The 13,761-nt window shown below is 37.0% G+C and overlaps 1 protein-coding gene across 4 annotated transcripts in view; it reads left to right on the top strand.

The window, feature by feature from the left end:
• The window catches only part of FARSB (phenylalanyl-tRNA synthetase subunit beta), an 83,875-nt gene that overhangs the window by 34,688 nt on the left and 35,426 nt on the right, over positions 1–13,761 (top strand). For 3 of the 4 annotated variants that reach the window (XM_031008582.3, XM_063695241.1, XM_055380555.2), the window contains exons 14-15: positions 1,771–1,863; positions 7,128–7,245. In XM_031008582.3, the coding sequence (XP_030864442.2) occupies positions 1,771–1,863; positions 7,128–7,245 (211 nt within the window). Of the gene's footprint in view, positions 1–1,770; positions 1,864–7,127; positions 7,246–7,668; positions 7,808–13,761 lie in introns of those variants that run through there. The other variant, XM_063695240.1, reaches the window with a different exon arrangement.

Genomic DNA, 13,761 nt, shown 5'->3' with positions numbered 1-13,761 from the left:
AGTGTGGCCAACATGGCAAAACCCCATCTCTACTAAAAATACAAAAATTAGTCGGGTGTGGTGGTGCATGCCTGTAATCCCAGCTACTCGGGAGGCTGAGACAGGAGAATCGCTTGAACCTGGGAGGTGGAGGTTGCAGCAAGCCGAGATTGCACCACTGAACTCCAGTGTGGGCGACAGGGTGAGACTCTGTCTCAAACAAAAAAAAGTTTCTTACTGTGTACTAACTACTGCCACTTCAGGGTAGCTTAATTTAAATTGCCTCTTGTCACTATCCCTTATTATCCATTGCCATGATAAAATACAAGGTCACTCAGATACACAGCTGCGTTGCCATGTGTCTGCGGAGTGTTTTTCTTTTACACAGAGAGGACTAGTTTCATTTGAGAATAGATTGCTTCATGTCAGTTGCATTTCCTAATTAATCAATCACATTATACCTAAGTCTTGCTGTAAAACTTCTTTATGCTGTGGGGAAAACGCTTATCCCCAGTGTGCATGTCACCATTCTCCACCTCAGCAGCTGTAGCAGATCCGGGAGCTGTTTTCTGCTATGCCTGGATGTGGCTTCAGGATCTTTCTCAAGAAAGCATGGCAAGAATCACTAGAACTGACATTGACATGAAATGAATTCTTTTTACCATTTCAGTTGATGTGTATCATTTTGTTTTAATAAGTGAAATACAGGCCAAGTAGCCTTTGAAAACTAGTTGTAGAACAGCATAATGAACAATATTGCCTAACACTGGACAATAGTACAATAATCTGATGGTACGTCAGTTTTTGTGTTACGTTTTAAATGCTTTTTCAAAAAGCTAGCATTAATATACATGATAATAATTTATCCTTGGTAATGATTTGTCAGTTATCATCATTGTTGATATTTTTTGAGTGCTTACTCTGTGCCAGGCACCATACTTGCATTATCTCATTATATCATTTATTATTAGATTTGATGTATCTAATCGTCAGGGAGTTTTTAATTTCATAACTTCTGCCTACAATGCTGGTTTCTGAGGGTGGCAAGCATCTTTCTCTTCGATTGGTGGGTACTCAGCAGTTTATTTGTTATGAGTTTCAGGCATATGCACAGAAGTTAAGTGATACAGTAAAAGAACACTGGGCAGAGTTCCAGTCACTTGAATTCTGTTGTCAGTCCTACTGTTCTGCCACAAGTCAGTATGGATTTAGCAAGGGTTATAATGGTAGTCAAAATGGAAAGTCATGAAATACCAAGGAGGGAGAGAAAGTTTCTGACTAGAGTCATTAGGAATATTATGGAAGAGAGGTCATTTAAGTCAGCCTTAGGGAAATGGTAGCAAGTGGGGCTGGGAGGACATTTCAGGTAAGGTAGGGAAACATAAGGTTTAGGGAATGGCTAGGGCATCATGGGAGATTAGATTGGAAAGATAAATGGGAAACTAGCTTAGGAAGGGCCCGAGTACAGTTTATACCATCTCCATGTGAAAAATTTACTTTAGTTCTGTGTGATGGCTAGGACTCATTGTGAAAGAAGTATTAATGTTAAATTCCATCTGCTGTGGGCCTGAGATTGATGTGTATTTATTGTTAGCTTATTCTTTTTTTGTTTGTTTATTATTATTATTATTATTATTACATTTACTTCAGCTCACACCAGGCCTATTCTTAACTTGCTGATATGTGTAGAGAATATAAATTGCTCTTAGAAGTTGACTTACAGCTTTACTTTTTATTTTAAACTTAAGTAATTGCTTTTCCATATTAATCTGTTTTGTATGTACTTCACAGTGCTCCCAAGAAGATATTGCTGATAAACTTGGTGTGGATATCTCTGCAACAAAGGCAGTCCACATAAGTAATCCTAAAACAGCTGAATTTCAGGTAAGAATTTTAAGTAGGTGAGAATTCATGTAAAAACCGAGAGGTAGTACATGAGTTAGGAAAAGTCTCTTCAGTTATTATACCTGAGATGGTGAAATCTTAGAGCTTTTTAATAGTATCTTCTTGGGTAAGTTTATAGTTGGTTATTATGTGCTTTGCTGCCAAAAATTCTTAACACTTTTAAAAATAATATTTTCTTGATTAACTTCATACTGGGTTCTTACTTGCTTTGTATTATCTGGCCCAATCTGTCTTGTCTGAACTTTCCATTTCATAATTGATTTTTTAATACTATTTTCAGATTTCTTCTGTTTTTTTTTTTTTTTTTTAATTTTTATTTTTTGGGACAGAGTCTTGCCCTGTTGCTCAGGCTGGAGTGCAGTGGCACGATCTTGGCTCACTGCAACCTCTGCCTCCTGGGTTCAAGCGATTCTCCTGCCTCAGCCTCCCAAGTAGTTGGGATTACAGGTGCATGCCACGATCCTTGGCTAATTTTTGTATTTTTAGTAGAGACGGGGTTTCACCATGTTGGCGAGGCTGGTTCTGAACTCCTGACCTCAAGTGATCCGCAAAGTGACCTCAGCCTCCCAAAGTGCTGGGATTACAGGCATGAGCACCTAGCCAGATTTCATCTCTTTTCCATTCATTTGTAATAAATGAATCAAAACCTGTTCCCAGTTCCTTCGTAAGTCATTCACTTTGAAATTGCCCATTATATCAGTTCTTGACTGTGCTGCTTATGTCTTTTATTGTAATTGTCTAAGTTTATTGGCAGTTTCATTTAGAGATTAGGAATATTTAAATGAGAATCATACTACTTTAATATTGAGTATTAAGTGATTTGTGTTATAGATTAGGATATTAACTATAAAGGGAGGGCATTTTAAGATTATAACATCTTTGCTTATTAATAACTTTAAATAGTTCTCTTTTATACTGATAAGCTCTTGTTCTGTTTCTCTTGCATATGCAAGTCTGTATGTTTTTTAACCTAGATTTTAGAGAAAATCATGTCTTCTAGAATCAAGGGGAATCTTAGAACTGGAAGGTTATATTTTAAAGAAGGTTAATGCTATTATAAATAATATCTGAATTCTGATTTGAAATAGTTTCTTTGGATTTTGGTTTTTACTTCTACAAAAATAAGGGACTGGGTTAGTTCTAAAAAGAATTCTAAAAGTTCTAAAAGTGTTTAAAACTAAATTTAAAAATTCTAAAGTTTATCTATAGAACCACCTACTAATGTTGTAGATTAGAGCTAGACTAATTAAAGAACTAATTGGTAATATATATCAAGTATATGAATTCTTTATCTATACTTAGGGTCAGAACTTTGAAGAATCCTTATACTAATTTTGGAAGGATTGTAGTAATGAGTTGTTATATTTTATTTTCTGAGGTCTAGTTTCCTATTGTTTTAAAGTTTGCCCATGGTGTTCTTTTTAATAAGAGGTATTCAAATTCATTTGCATAGAATGATTTTTCAGTAAATCTTAATGGATTTTTGTTTATTCCAAATGCACCTTTTTCTCCCAGTTTTACTTATCTAGCTTGATTACTTTTTAAAAAAACTTTATTTTATTTTTATTTATTTTTTGAGACAGAGCTTCGCTCTCTTGCCCAGGCTGAAGTGCAGTGTCCTGATCTTGGCTCACTGCAACCTCCGCCTCTTGGGTTCAAGCGATTCTTGTGCCCCAGCCTCCCAAGTAGCTGGGATTACAGGCGTGTGCTACCATACCTTGCTAATTTTTGTACTTTAATAGAGATGGGGTTTTACCATGTTGGCCAGGCTGGTCTCGAACTCCCGGCCTCAAGTGATCCACCCACCACGGCCTCCCAGAGTGCTGGGATGACAAGTGTGAGCCACCTTGCTTGGCCTTTTGTCAACTTTTATTTTAGATTCAGTTAGTACATGTGTAGGTCTGTTACAAAGGTATATTGCATGATGTTGAGGTTTGGAGTGTGACTGAACCTGTCACCCAGTAGTGAGCATAGTACCCAATAGGTAGTTTTTCAGCCCTTGTCCCCCACCTCCCTCTTCGCCTTGTATTCCCCTAGTGAAGCTTGATAGATTTCTTAAGATGTGGTAACTGTTATGTTCTTCAGGATTTACATCCTGTCTTTTCTATTTTATATAAGTGGAAGGAAAATAATCAGAAATGCATTAAATGTCACTATAAATAGCTGTGGCTTAGCACACTTAAGAATCAATCTTTCTGCATAAAGTACCTTAAAGATCAAAGAGAGTGCCTGTCTTTTGACCTAACAGATTCTATATTTTACCTTGCTTTACCAACAGGTGAGTCCTACGATCATTAATTTGGCTAAGAGGTTTATATTTATGGTTAAGTTAAATGTAAAGTTCTTCATGGGCCTATAACTCAGTTTCTTGTCTAAATCCATTCCTTCTCCTGCATAATTCTTAACTTTGGGCTCTTTTTTGATAGTAAATATGTTGGAGAATGGGCAAGATAAAAATGTAACTTGGCTAAAATATGTAAAATTTTATTATAGTGACAATAAACAAACTTACAGAATATTACCACACCCCTTCCAAATTAACAATAATATTCCTTAATCACCTCACATATCCAGTCATTGTTTTAGTTTTCCCAATTGTCAATTTTTTTTTTTTTTTTTTTTTTTTTGAGATGGAGTCTCACTCTGTTGCCAGGCTGGAGTGCAGTGGTACAATCTTGGCTCACTGCAACTTCCGCCTTCTGGGTTCAAGCAATTCTCCTGCCTCAGCCTCCCGAGTAGCTGGGACTACAGGCACGCGCCGCCACGCCCAGCTAATTTTTGTATTTTTAGTAGAGACGGGATTTCACCGTGTTGGCCAGGATGGTCTCAATCTCCTGACCTCGTGATCCGCCCATCTCGGCCTCCCATCAATTTTTTTTTTAACAGTTTGAGTTGGGATTCAAATGTGGTTCATACATTGACATTGATTTATATGCTTTTCATGTCTCTGTTAATCTACAACTTGCACCTCTCATCCTTCCGTCTTTCTTTCCCTTTCAGTTTATTAAAGAAACTGAGTCATTTGTCCTATAGAATTCTTACATTTAGGATTTTGCTGAATATGTTCCAATGGCCCCCTAAATTTCCAGTAAATTGGTAGTTGGATATAGAAGCTTGATCAGATTCAGGTTTAATTTTTTGTATTTCTGTAGGTTTTTAAATATGCAAATAAGGCATATCTATAAAATACACTGATAAAATTAAGAAAAGTTTTCTATAACAGTAGTTTGTTTATTATATTTCAATAAGTTAAATTTCCTTTTAACTTTTAACATTGTAGTTTCGTTTTTGTGAATGGTTTGGGCACTTGCCCTCCAATGGGGAAAATGAATAATATTTAAGAAGCACCAAGTTGAAGGCGAGTAGCAGCTTGTTGGTATAGTGAGTGTGATGGGAAAGGCGTCCTCTTTTTCATTCAAAACACAATCTAACAATTCCATTTAGGGTCTTGTGGTTACTTGTGCAGGATCTAAGAGTGTCTGTGTTTTAGCTTGGGTGTTCAGGGCAAACCTCTGTAGGAGAGAACATTTGAGCAGACACTTGAAGGAAGGAAGGAAGCCACATGTGAACCTAGAGGAAGAATGTATGAGCAGAGTAAGCATGGAGGCCCCAGGATGGAAATCTTGCTGACCAGTGTGGCCTCCAGTGTGGCTGGAGTGCAGTAAGCCTGCGGGAGCAGCAGGGGTTGAGGGTAGAGAGGGAGTCAGGGCACATCACATAGGGCCCCAGGTAGGCCATGGATTTTATTCAAAATTTAATGGAAACCTCTTGGAGATTTTTGACCAGGGGAGTTGCATGGTCTGATTTCCATCTTAAAGGACCACTCCTTATGGAGAATAGGCCACAAGTTGGCAGGAATGGAAGCACAGAAGCCAGCTTAAGAATGTTATGCAGTAGTCTGGGGAAAAGATAATAGTGCTTGGGGTCTGACTGCAGAGCCCAGACTCTCACAATAATGTTACACCACTGCTTATAAAACTCTTCTGGTAACATGTGTTGGAAGCTAATATATTCCGTATAGCTTACAGGGAGAAATATATTTTACAGACAAAGCAGGAAATTTTTGCTTTTTTTTAGTGTACCAGGGTGTGCATTTCTTAGGAATAGGAAGAATGAAATGACTGTATATGCTTTCTTTCACGTTTGCTTTAGTTAATAAAAAGTTTAGAACTGTAGTTACAGCCTACCCATAGCAGCTGTATATATTTTTTAGCACCTACATATTTGTATTCTGTTTTCCTCATTGTGATATTTTAATTGCATTTACATTTTTCCTGGTCCTAATTCTGATTAATTCACATTTAATTTATTTATGGTTTTATTTATTTATTTGTTTAGAGACAGGTTCTCTGTTGCCTAGGCTGGAGAGCAGTGGTATGATTATAGCTTATTGTAACCTTGAACTCCTGGGCTCAGTCAATTCTCCACCTCAGCCTCCCGAGTAGCTGAAACTAAAGGCTTGTATCCATACCTAGCTAATTTTTAAATCTGTGGAGGTGGTGTTTTGCTATGTTGCCCGTGCTGGTCTTGAACTACTAGCCTCAAGTGTTCCTCCTACCTCGGCCTCCCAAAGCTTTGGGATTACAGGCATGAGCCACTGTGCCTGACCTATATTTAATCTATTTAAACATTTGTATTTCTTGTAGTCTATTTCAATTACTTTGTGAAATGAGGCAGGATATGAAAACTTGCAAACATGCATTTGAAATCTTGAAAGCAAACTTCAGTTTTTAAAATGATAATCAATTAGCTGGGTGCAGTGGTGTGTACCTGTAGTTCCAGCCACTTGGGAGGCTGAGGCAGGAAATCACTAGAGCCATTTGAGGCATTTGAGGCTGCAGTGAGCTATGATTGTGCCCATTGCACTCCATCCTGTGCAAAAGAGTGAGACTGTGTCTCTAAAAAAAGAAAAAATGAAATAATGAATGATAATGAATAAAATAACCAAGGCTTAGATATAAGCAAACATATTTAGGTTGTATTTGTTTCTCGTTTATTTTTTAATCAAATTTATGATTTTTCATTTTGTAAATTTGGAAGCCAGAATGTTTTCAATTCTTTTCCGTTCAATTTCAGTGTCCTGGAATTGAAAATTGAAAGTGACTTGGATATTTTAGGGCAATGCATTTTCCAGAAGTGTCTTCCTATGAAGCCATAGTCTTTCTGCCATAGTCTTTGTCTTTAACCAAGTGTCTTTGTTTGGGTCCTATTTGGTCAGTGCAATTTCATGTCTTTTCCTGTAGGTGGCACGCACTACCCTTCTTCCTGGCCTCCTGAAGACCATAGCAGCAAATCGTAAGATGCCCCTTCCACTGAAACTGTTTGAAATCTCCGACATTGTAATAAAAGATCCTAATACAGGTAAGAATAAGTCACCTTTGATTTGATTTGTGTATTTAAAACATTTTTTCATTATGAAAACCTTAACTATACATGAAAGCAGAAAAAATAGTATAATTAGCCCCTATGTACCCAGCACCCATCTTCAACAGTTACCAACACATGGACAGGCTTCTTTCATCTATACCACTATCAACTTCCCATATTATTTTAATATGAATCATAAACATTGTATCATTTCATCAGCAAACACTTTAGTATGTTTTTTTTTTTTTTTCCTGGAGACAGAGTTTCACTCTTCACCCAGGCTGGAGTGCAGTGGCCTGATATCAGCTCACTGCAACCTCTGCCTCCTGGGTTCAAGTGATTCTTGTGCCTCAGCCTCCTAAGTAGCAGGGATTAAAGGCATGTGCCACCACACCCGGCTAATTTTTGTGTTTTTAGTAGAGACGGTGTTTCACCATGTTGGCCAGGCTGGACTCAAACTTCTGACCACCTGCTTCGGCCTCCCAAAGTGCTGGGATTACAGGCGTGAGCCACTGGCGCCCAACTACTTTAGTATGTATTTCTAAAAGATAAGCACTACCACTTCAGTTTTGTTTTATAAATTTAATTTTCATGATTAATTTATTTGAATCAGAATTTAAGGTCCAGCTATTTGGTTGCTATGTCTCATTTCTTTTAATGGAAAGCATTTTTCAACAAAGAATTTAATAATTAAGATTACTGTTAAAACCTCAACTTGACAAGCACTGTGGAACATTTTCTTATATGGCGTGATTTATGTGCATATTGTCTTAACATACTTGATATCATGTCATTCTAGTTTAGCAGTGACTGTCCACCATTACCATTGTACCAGTGACTGCTAATGTGTTTTACCAGTTTTTGTTACTTTTGAGTAAGCCCTGGACTTGTTAGTACAGTGGGTTGCTTGGTCCAACACTTGGAATGTGGTGGTTGGTGGTTATTTAATGAGTATATATTTAGTAAGTACCTCCACTTGATTGCCAAGGAATTCAGTCTTGTTCAAACTCCACATGTCCAGTCTCTGATACAAATCTGACTGTTCGAAGCTATATGTGCATTGGTCCCTTGGTGAGCAATACCTTAAGTGACTCAATTGCTGTGTTTCCTTGGTTTCTGGATTTAACAGATCAATTCCTAGCAGTGTTTATGCAGCGATGCTTACTCTAGACTCTGCAGAATTCAGAGTGTGTTCTTTTGAATCAGTCGACAAAAGCAGAGACCTTATTCTGTATTTCTTCTGAAGAGGATAAACATATTATTCTTAACTTTCCAAAGTAGTCACAACTATTGACTGTAAATAGACCTATCTTAGGAATTATAGAGGTATGACCAGAGCTACTACTGTCCATGGCAAACTCTCCAGCCAAGGCTGGATTCCATCTGTTCCCCAATATTGTCCCATTTAATGGATTGGCAAATTAAGACAGAAAGTGGTAATTTGCCCAGGGCTGCATAAAATATTGAACTTGGAGCTGGAGCCATAGTACAGATCTCAGTCACACATCCTTAGAGAATGAAAGTTCGTGTTTAATATCACTATGTAGAATTTTCTTTAGGTGGTAAATTTACTATAATAGAAATCAGAAAACATGTTTAGTGCCAGCTGCAAATAGTTTTGAGTGTTCTTGTGCCTTAAATCCTCCACTGGTAGAGATAACTGAGAATTTGATATAATTCCATTGTCAAATTTTTCTGTTAGCCTTGAGTTGTTTCCATTCATCTTATTTCTTTGGGTTTTGTATTGTTTTGATCCTTGATGATCTGTTCATGTTTATAAATATATGGTTACATTTATAAATCAGGGTTAGGTTAATTACACTAGGTTTCCTCAAAAGTTTTGTAATACTGTTTCAGCAGTAGGCCTCTTCCCTAATTGCTAGGGCTCCCTGAAGGCCATGCACGGTTCTGTGGGGCTGGGCATGCTCACAACCGGGCAGAGGGTGTGGGTGAGGAAGCTGGGGCTGTTGCAGGGATGGGGCACTTGGCAGTATTTTAGTCCTGGGTAGTGGTGCCTTTGCTATTTTTGTTTTAATTTGTGTTTGTTGGAAAGGCCCAGGTGTAGACTGTACTCTGCTTCTCTTTCTGGCCCGAAGGCTTATGCTTAGGGTGACTTCCTATTGAGAGAGCTGTTCTTAAGTGCTAGTGCTATAGGCCATCTTCTAACAAATCACCTAGGTGGCCAGGCGTGTTGGTTCATGCCTGTAATCCCAGCACTTTGGGAGGCCAAGGTGGGAGAATCTTTTGAGCCCAGAAGGTTGAGTCTACAGTAAGCTATGTTTACACTAACTACACTCCAGCCTGGGCAACAGAGTAAGACCCTGTCTCCCCCACGCACCCCCCCTCCCCAAAAAAAGAAGAAAGAAAGGAAAGAAAGAAAGAACAAATTACTTAGGTGATTATCCCAGAAACTCAGTTCATATATCTTTTAGATTTGCGTTTCTGCAGTACTTTGTTTCGTTGGGAAGGATAGTTCTATTTCTGTAGGAAACCTCTTCTATATCTGTCTTTTGTTATAATTACACCACTCTATTTTCTCCATTGATTCATTTCTGGTATTACTTTTGCCTGTTGTCTTGTACCATTCTTCTTTATTCTTTTTTTTTAAAGTTTTCCATCATCAATGGGATTTGAGAAATGAAGGGAGGTAAATGTGCTTGGTAAGTCCACCATCTTGAAAACATAGGTTTGCTTTAGTTTATTTGGAGTATGTTTTCTGTTTAGGTAGGCCTGGATTTTGTTTCATAACAAAATGAGCTTCTCTGATGGAGTATTCTAAAAATGTACATATGGATTCCCTACTTGTCATCTGCTGTACATAGAGGACAACAGGGGACGCAGCAAAGCACCACGGTTCCATAGAGAGACTCTGCAGCCAGAGTGCTTGGCTTTGAGTCATGGTTCTGCCTTTACCAGCTGCTTAAATTCGGATAATTTGTTTATTCTCTCTGTGGCTCAGCTTTCTCATCTGTACAGTGGGAATAATGATAGCACTTATTTCATTGATATGTTATAAGGATTAAATGAAATTGCAGTTTGAAAAGTTCTAGCCACGTAATAAGAACTGTTGGTGTTTGCTCTTGTTGTTAAGATATTTACAATTCCTAAGCTCAGATAATTTAGCATCCTGGTTTATGGGAATTTTTTACTAGAATGACCTGAAAGCCTTAGCTGTCCATTAAAGGGCTAATGTCACCTTGCTGAGACACTCAGGGCCAATTCTTATCCTAACTTTTGACTTAATTGGTTCTGTTATGCTTTTTTTTTTATTTTTATTTTCTATTTTTTTTATTTTTTATTTTTAGAATAAGAAAACCAAAACAGACGAATGTGGGAATTTATTTATGGAAACAGGAATGTTGTTTTTTGAGTAATTCGTCACCTACTTTTTTTGAGTGAATTAACATGTTTTTACTGTTTCTCAAACCAGTAACCATTTTTCTCTGTTGGATTCACATTAGCGATTTCCTTCTAAATAATGAAACTTTTTTGAAGAAAAAAGTCTAAACCATAGTTTTCCAGTTGATGTGAAAATTCCTCAGATTTTCATTGGTGGGAGCAGTACCTAAACTACTGGTCCGAAAGAGTAGAGATAGAGTGGCAAGAATGAGCAAGGCAGTTTCATTCAACACAGCACATTGGTGGGAAAGATTTTTAAGTTCTTTTTCATTGCTAGAGACTGCTTTAGAATACCAGAGAAAGAGTTGCCAGTCTTAAGGGAGACAAACCTGTGAGCAGATTCTTACAGATAATGCTGAGAGAATGTACCAGTTGCCCCTTGGTAGCTCAGAAGGGAGCAACAGTTGCCATTAACTTGTTTTCTAATATTAAGGAAAAACCCAACCTTCCCAGCCTTGTATCAATTTGGGGTGGGCAAGCATGTCTTCCAAAATGAAAATAGAATCCATACTGGATTTCGATATGCCTCCCACACATTTTATGTGACCAGTATTCCTGTAAGAGTAGATGAAAGACTCCTAGCCCTATTTTCATGCTTGACCTCGTTGGACAGTTTCTTATTCTAATGTAGGCTTTTTTGACTGACCATCCGTGTTGTATGGGGCCGTCAGGCTGCCAGTTTAGAGACTGCATCAGGCACACTTTTTGAGCATTAAGACTTCCACTCTAAATCAGACACATTCAGGTTCTTTGAGGCTGAGCCAACCACTGCATTTATTGAGACTCTAGATATGAAGTTGCTGCAACATTTTAAGAAATTAGTCATGACTCAAGGGACTCAGATGATTTATGCATTTTGTTGGGCAGAGTGGCATATGCTTTTGGAATGAGAAGTTGAATGCAGACTCTGCTGTGGGGTAAATTTTTCAGTTGATAACAAGGAAGTCAGCAGACGCAGCATTGAAGCTGCCATATCAGGCTGCTGTGTGAGCTATTGGTTGGTGATTGGTTTCAATCCTTAACATTTTAATTTTTTCTGTTAAATGTCAGGAACAACTAAACTATGAACAAAATAGTTTAAAAGAAAAATGACTTCTGGGGAACAAAGGACCTAATTGTGAATTCCTAATCCTTATGCCCAGAAAAGCAACTGTATTTTGCAAAATCCAATATTCAGGCTTTTTCTTAAACACAGATTGACTTCTGTAATTGCAGTTTATTCCTTTATGGTCACTGAAGCTGCCAATGTATATACATAGAATCTCTCTGAAATGGCAAGAGAAAACATATCACTGGGTTGAGTGAGTTTAAGTGTAAAAGGAACAAGAGCCAAAGAAAGATTGGTTTGGCTTTGCAATGTAAGAGGGTGATTTAGATTTAGTAAGATACAATCTTCCAATTGTCAATTTGACATATATCTGTGGAGAACCCTGAAAATCAAATTGCCATGCATTTTGTTTATAACTACTACATTTACAAAATGTTGGATTTTAATAAACATAGATGGAATAGGATAGGTTAAAGCCTCTTGACCGTTCATAGGGCTCCAGTTAGTGTCACTTTCTTCATGAAGCAGGCTAAGCCTTCACTTTTTGCTCAGAGCATTCTTAACTTTCTCTAAAGCATTGCTGTAGTCCTGGTGCAAGCTACATTTCCTCTACCCCTCAAATCACTGACAAAATACTTTTTAAAATTTCACATTTTCCCTGAAACTTTTCTAAATGAGCAAATGATCTACTTCTTCTTACCTGCTTAATTTGGATGTAGAAATACAGAATTTTTTTTTAAACTTTAGTCACAATATATGTTTAAGATTCTTGTTCCTTTCTCCTCCCTTGACCACCAAGGCCATCACAGAACAAACCTAATTCACTGTTCTTTTATGATTTGGTTTGTTCTTTCAATTTGCTGTTGGTTTGTATCATATATGTATGTTGGTGTTTGTGTATCTGTCTTATAAGTTACGAAAATATAGCGGTCAGATCTTTAAAGGTTTTTGTGTAACTCTATGCTTAAAAATAACTCAATAAAAGCATTTTCATTGTGGGCTTGTGAAATACTTCAGTTCTGAGAAATTATCCAGTAATTCTGGAGCCCTCAAATAATGGAGGATTATCTAGCGTCCACATGTGGAATGTGGTTTTCCAAAGAGAGCTTATGTCATCAGTCTGGATTAATTTAATTTCACCATTTCATATTTTTGGCATGTAGAATTTCCAATTAATAATTCAAAAAATATGGGTGTAAGGAGCATTGACATTAACAATTTTTGAAGTAACACATTTGCATACGTGATGGCATCTTAACTGTGTAAATACATCATTTTTAATACAGAAAGTTATTTTAGTACATTTGGTTCCACATAGTTAAGATCTGCTAACGTGAGTATAATGTGTCCTGTCATGCATTGAATATTGTGTTTTTTTTTTAATAGGTAAAAAATCCATTCCAGGTTTACATTAACTAAATAAAAGCCAACCCACAAGGACGTACTTTTTCCTTCATGCATTGAGAAGGTCATAGATTTTTCCTCATATTTGTTTCTTGGCTTTTCAGCACTATTTTAAAAAGGAAGGTCTGTACTTTGGTGCTATAATATAGGAGGGCATTTTAAGGAAAATTGTTCTTAAGCTTTATTTTTTTTAAAAAAATTGAAAATATATTTGTGATGTTTTAAGACCTTTCATGAATATGTATTTTTAATTTAAAAGCAATTCTAATCTTTTCTTATTTTTTTTTTTTTAAATATCCAACTTCTCCTTAGTTCTACTCTTAGAATTAGTTGCCGGCCCTTTTCTGTGCTTATACAAGCATATGTTATGCTTTTATTTACAGCCATAGATAATGGATAAATACTTTTTAGTGTTTATACAAATGGGATATACTTTACCTGTCTTGTTCTGCACCTCGTTTCTCCTCTGAGCACATTCTATCAACTTCATTTCTTTTTAATGGCTGGATAATCTTCCATCATATCAATGTACTATAATTTATTTGCTTAGATTGTTATGAATGTTTAGATTTTTACCAAACTTTTGCTAAACTATGTCTGTTGCAAGAAATGTCCTTGTACCTTTATACAAATAGGTATTTTTAGAACTAGAATTGATC

Source organism: Gorilla gorilla, chromosome 11, assembly GCF_029281585.2.
Source record: "Gorilla gorilla gorilla isolate KB3781 chromosome 11, NHGRI_mGorGor1-v2.1_pri, whole genome shotgun sequence".
NCBI classification, from domain to species: Eukaryota; Metazoa; Chordata; class Mammalia; order Primates; family Hominidae; genus Gorilla; species Gorilla gorilla.
Note: the sequence above shows the minus strand (reverse complement) of the source record. Positions and strands in the feature narration are given on the sequence as shown.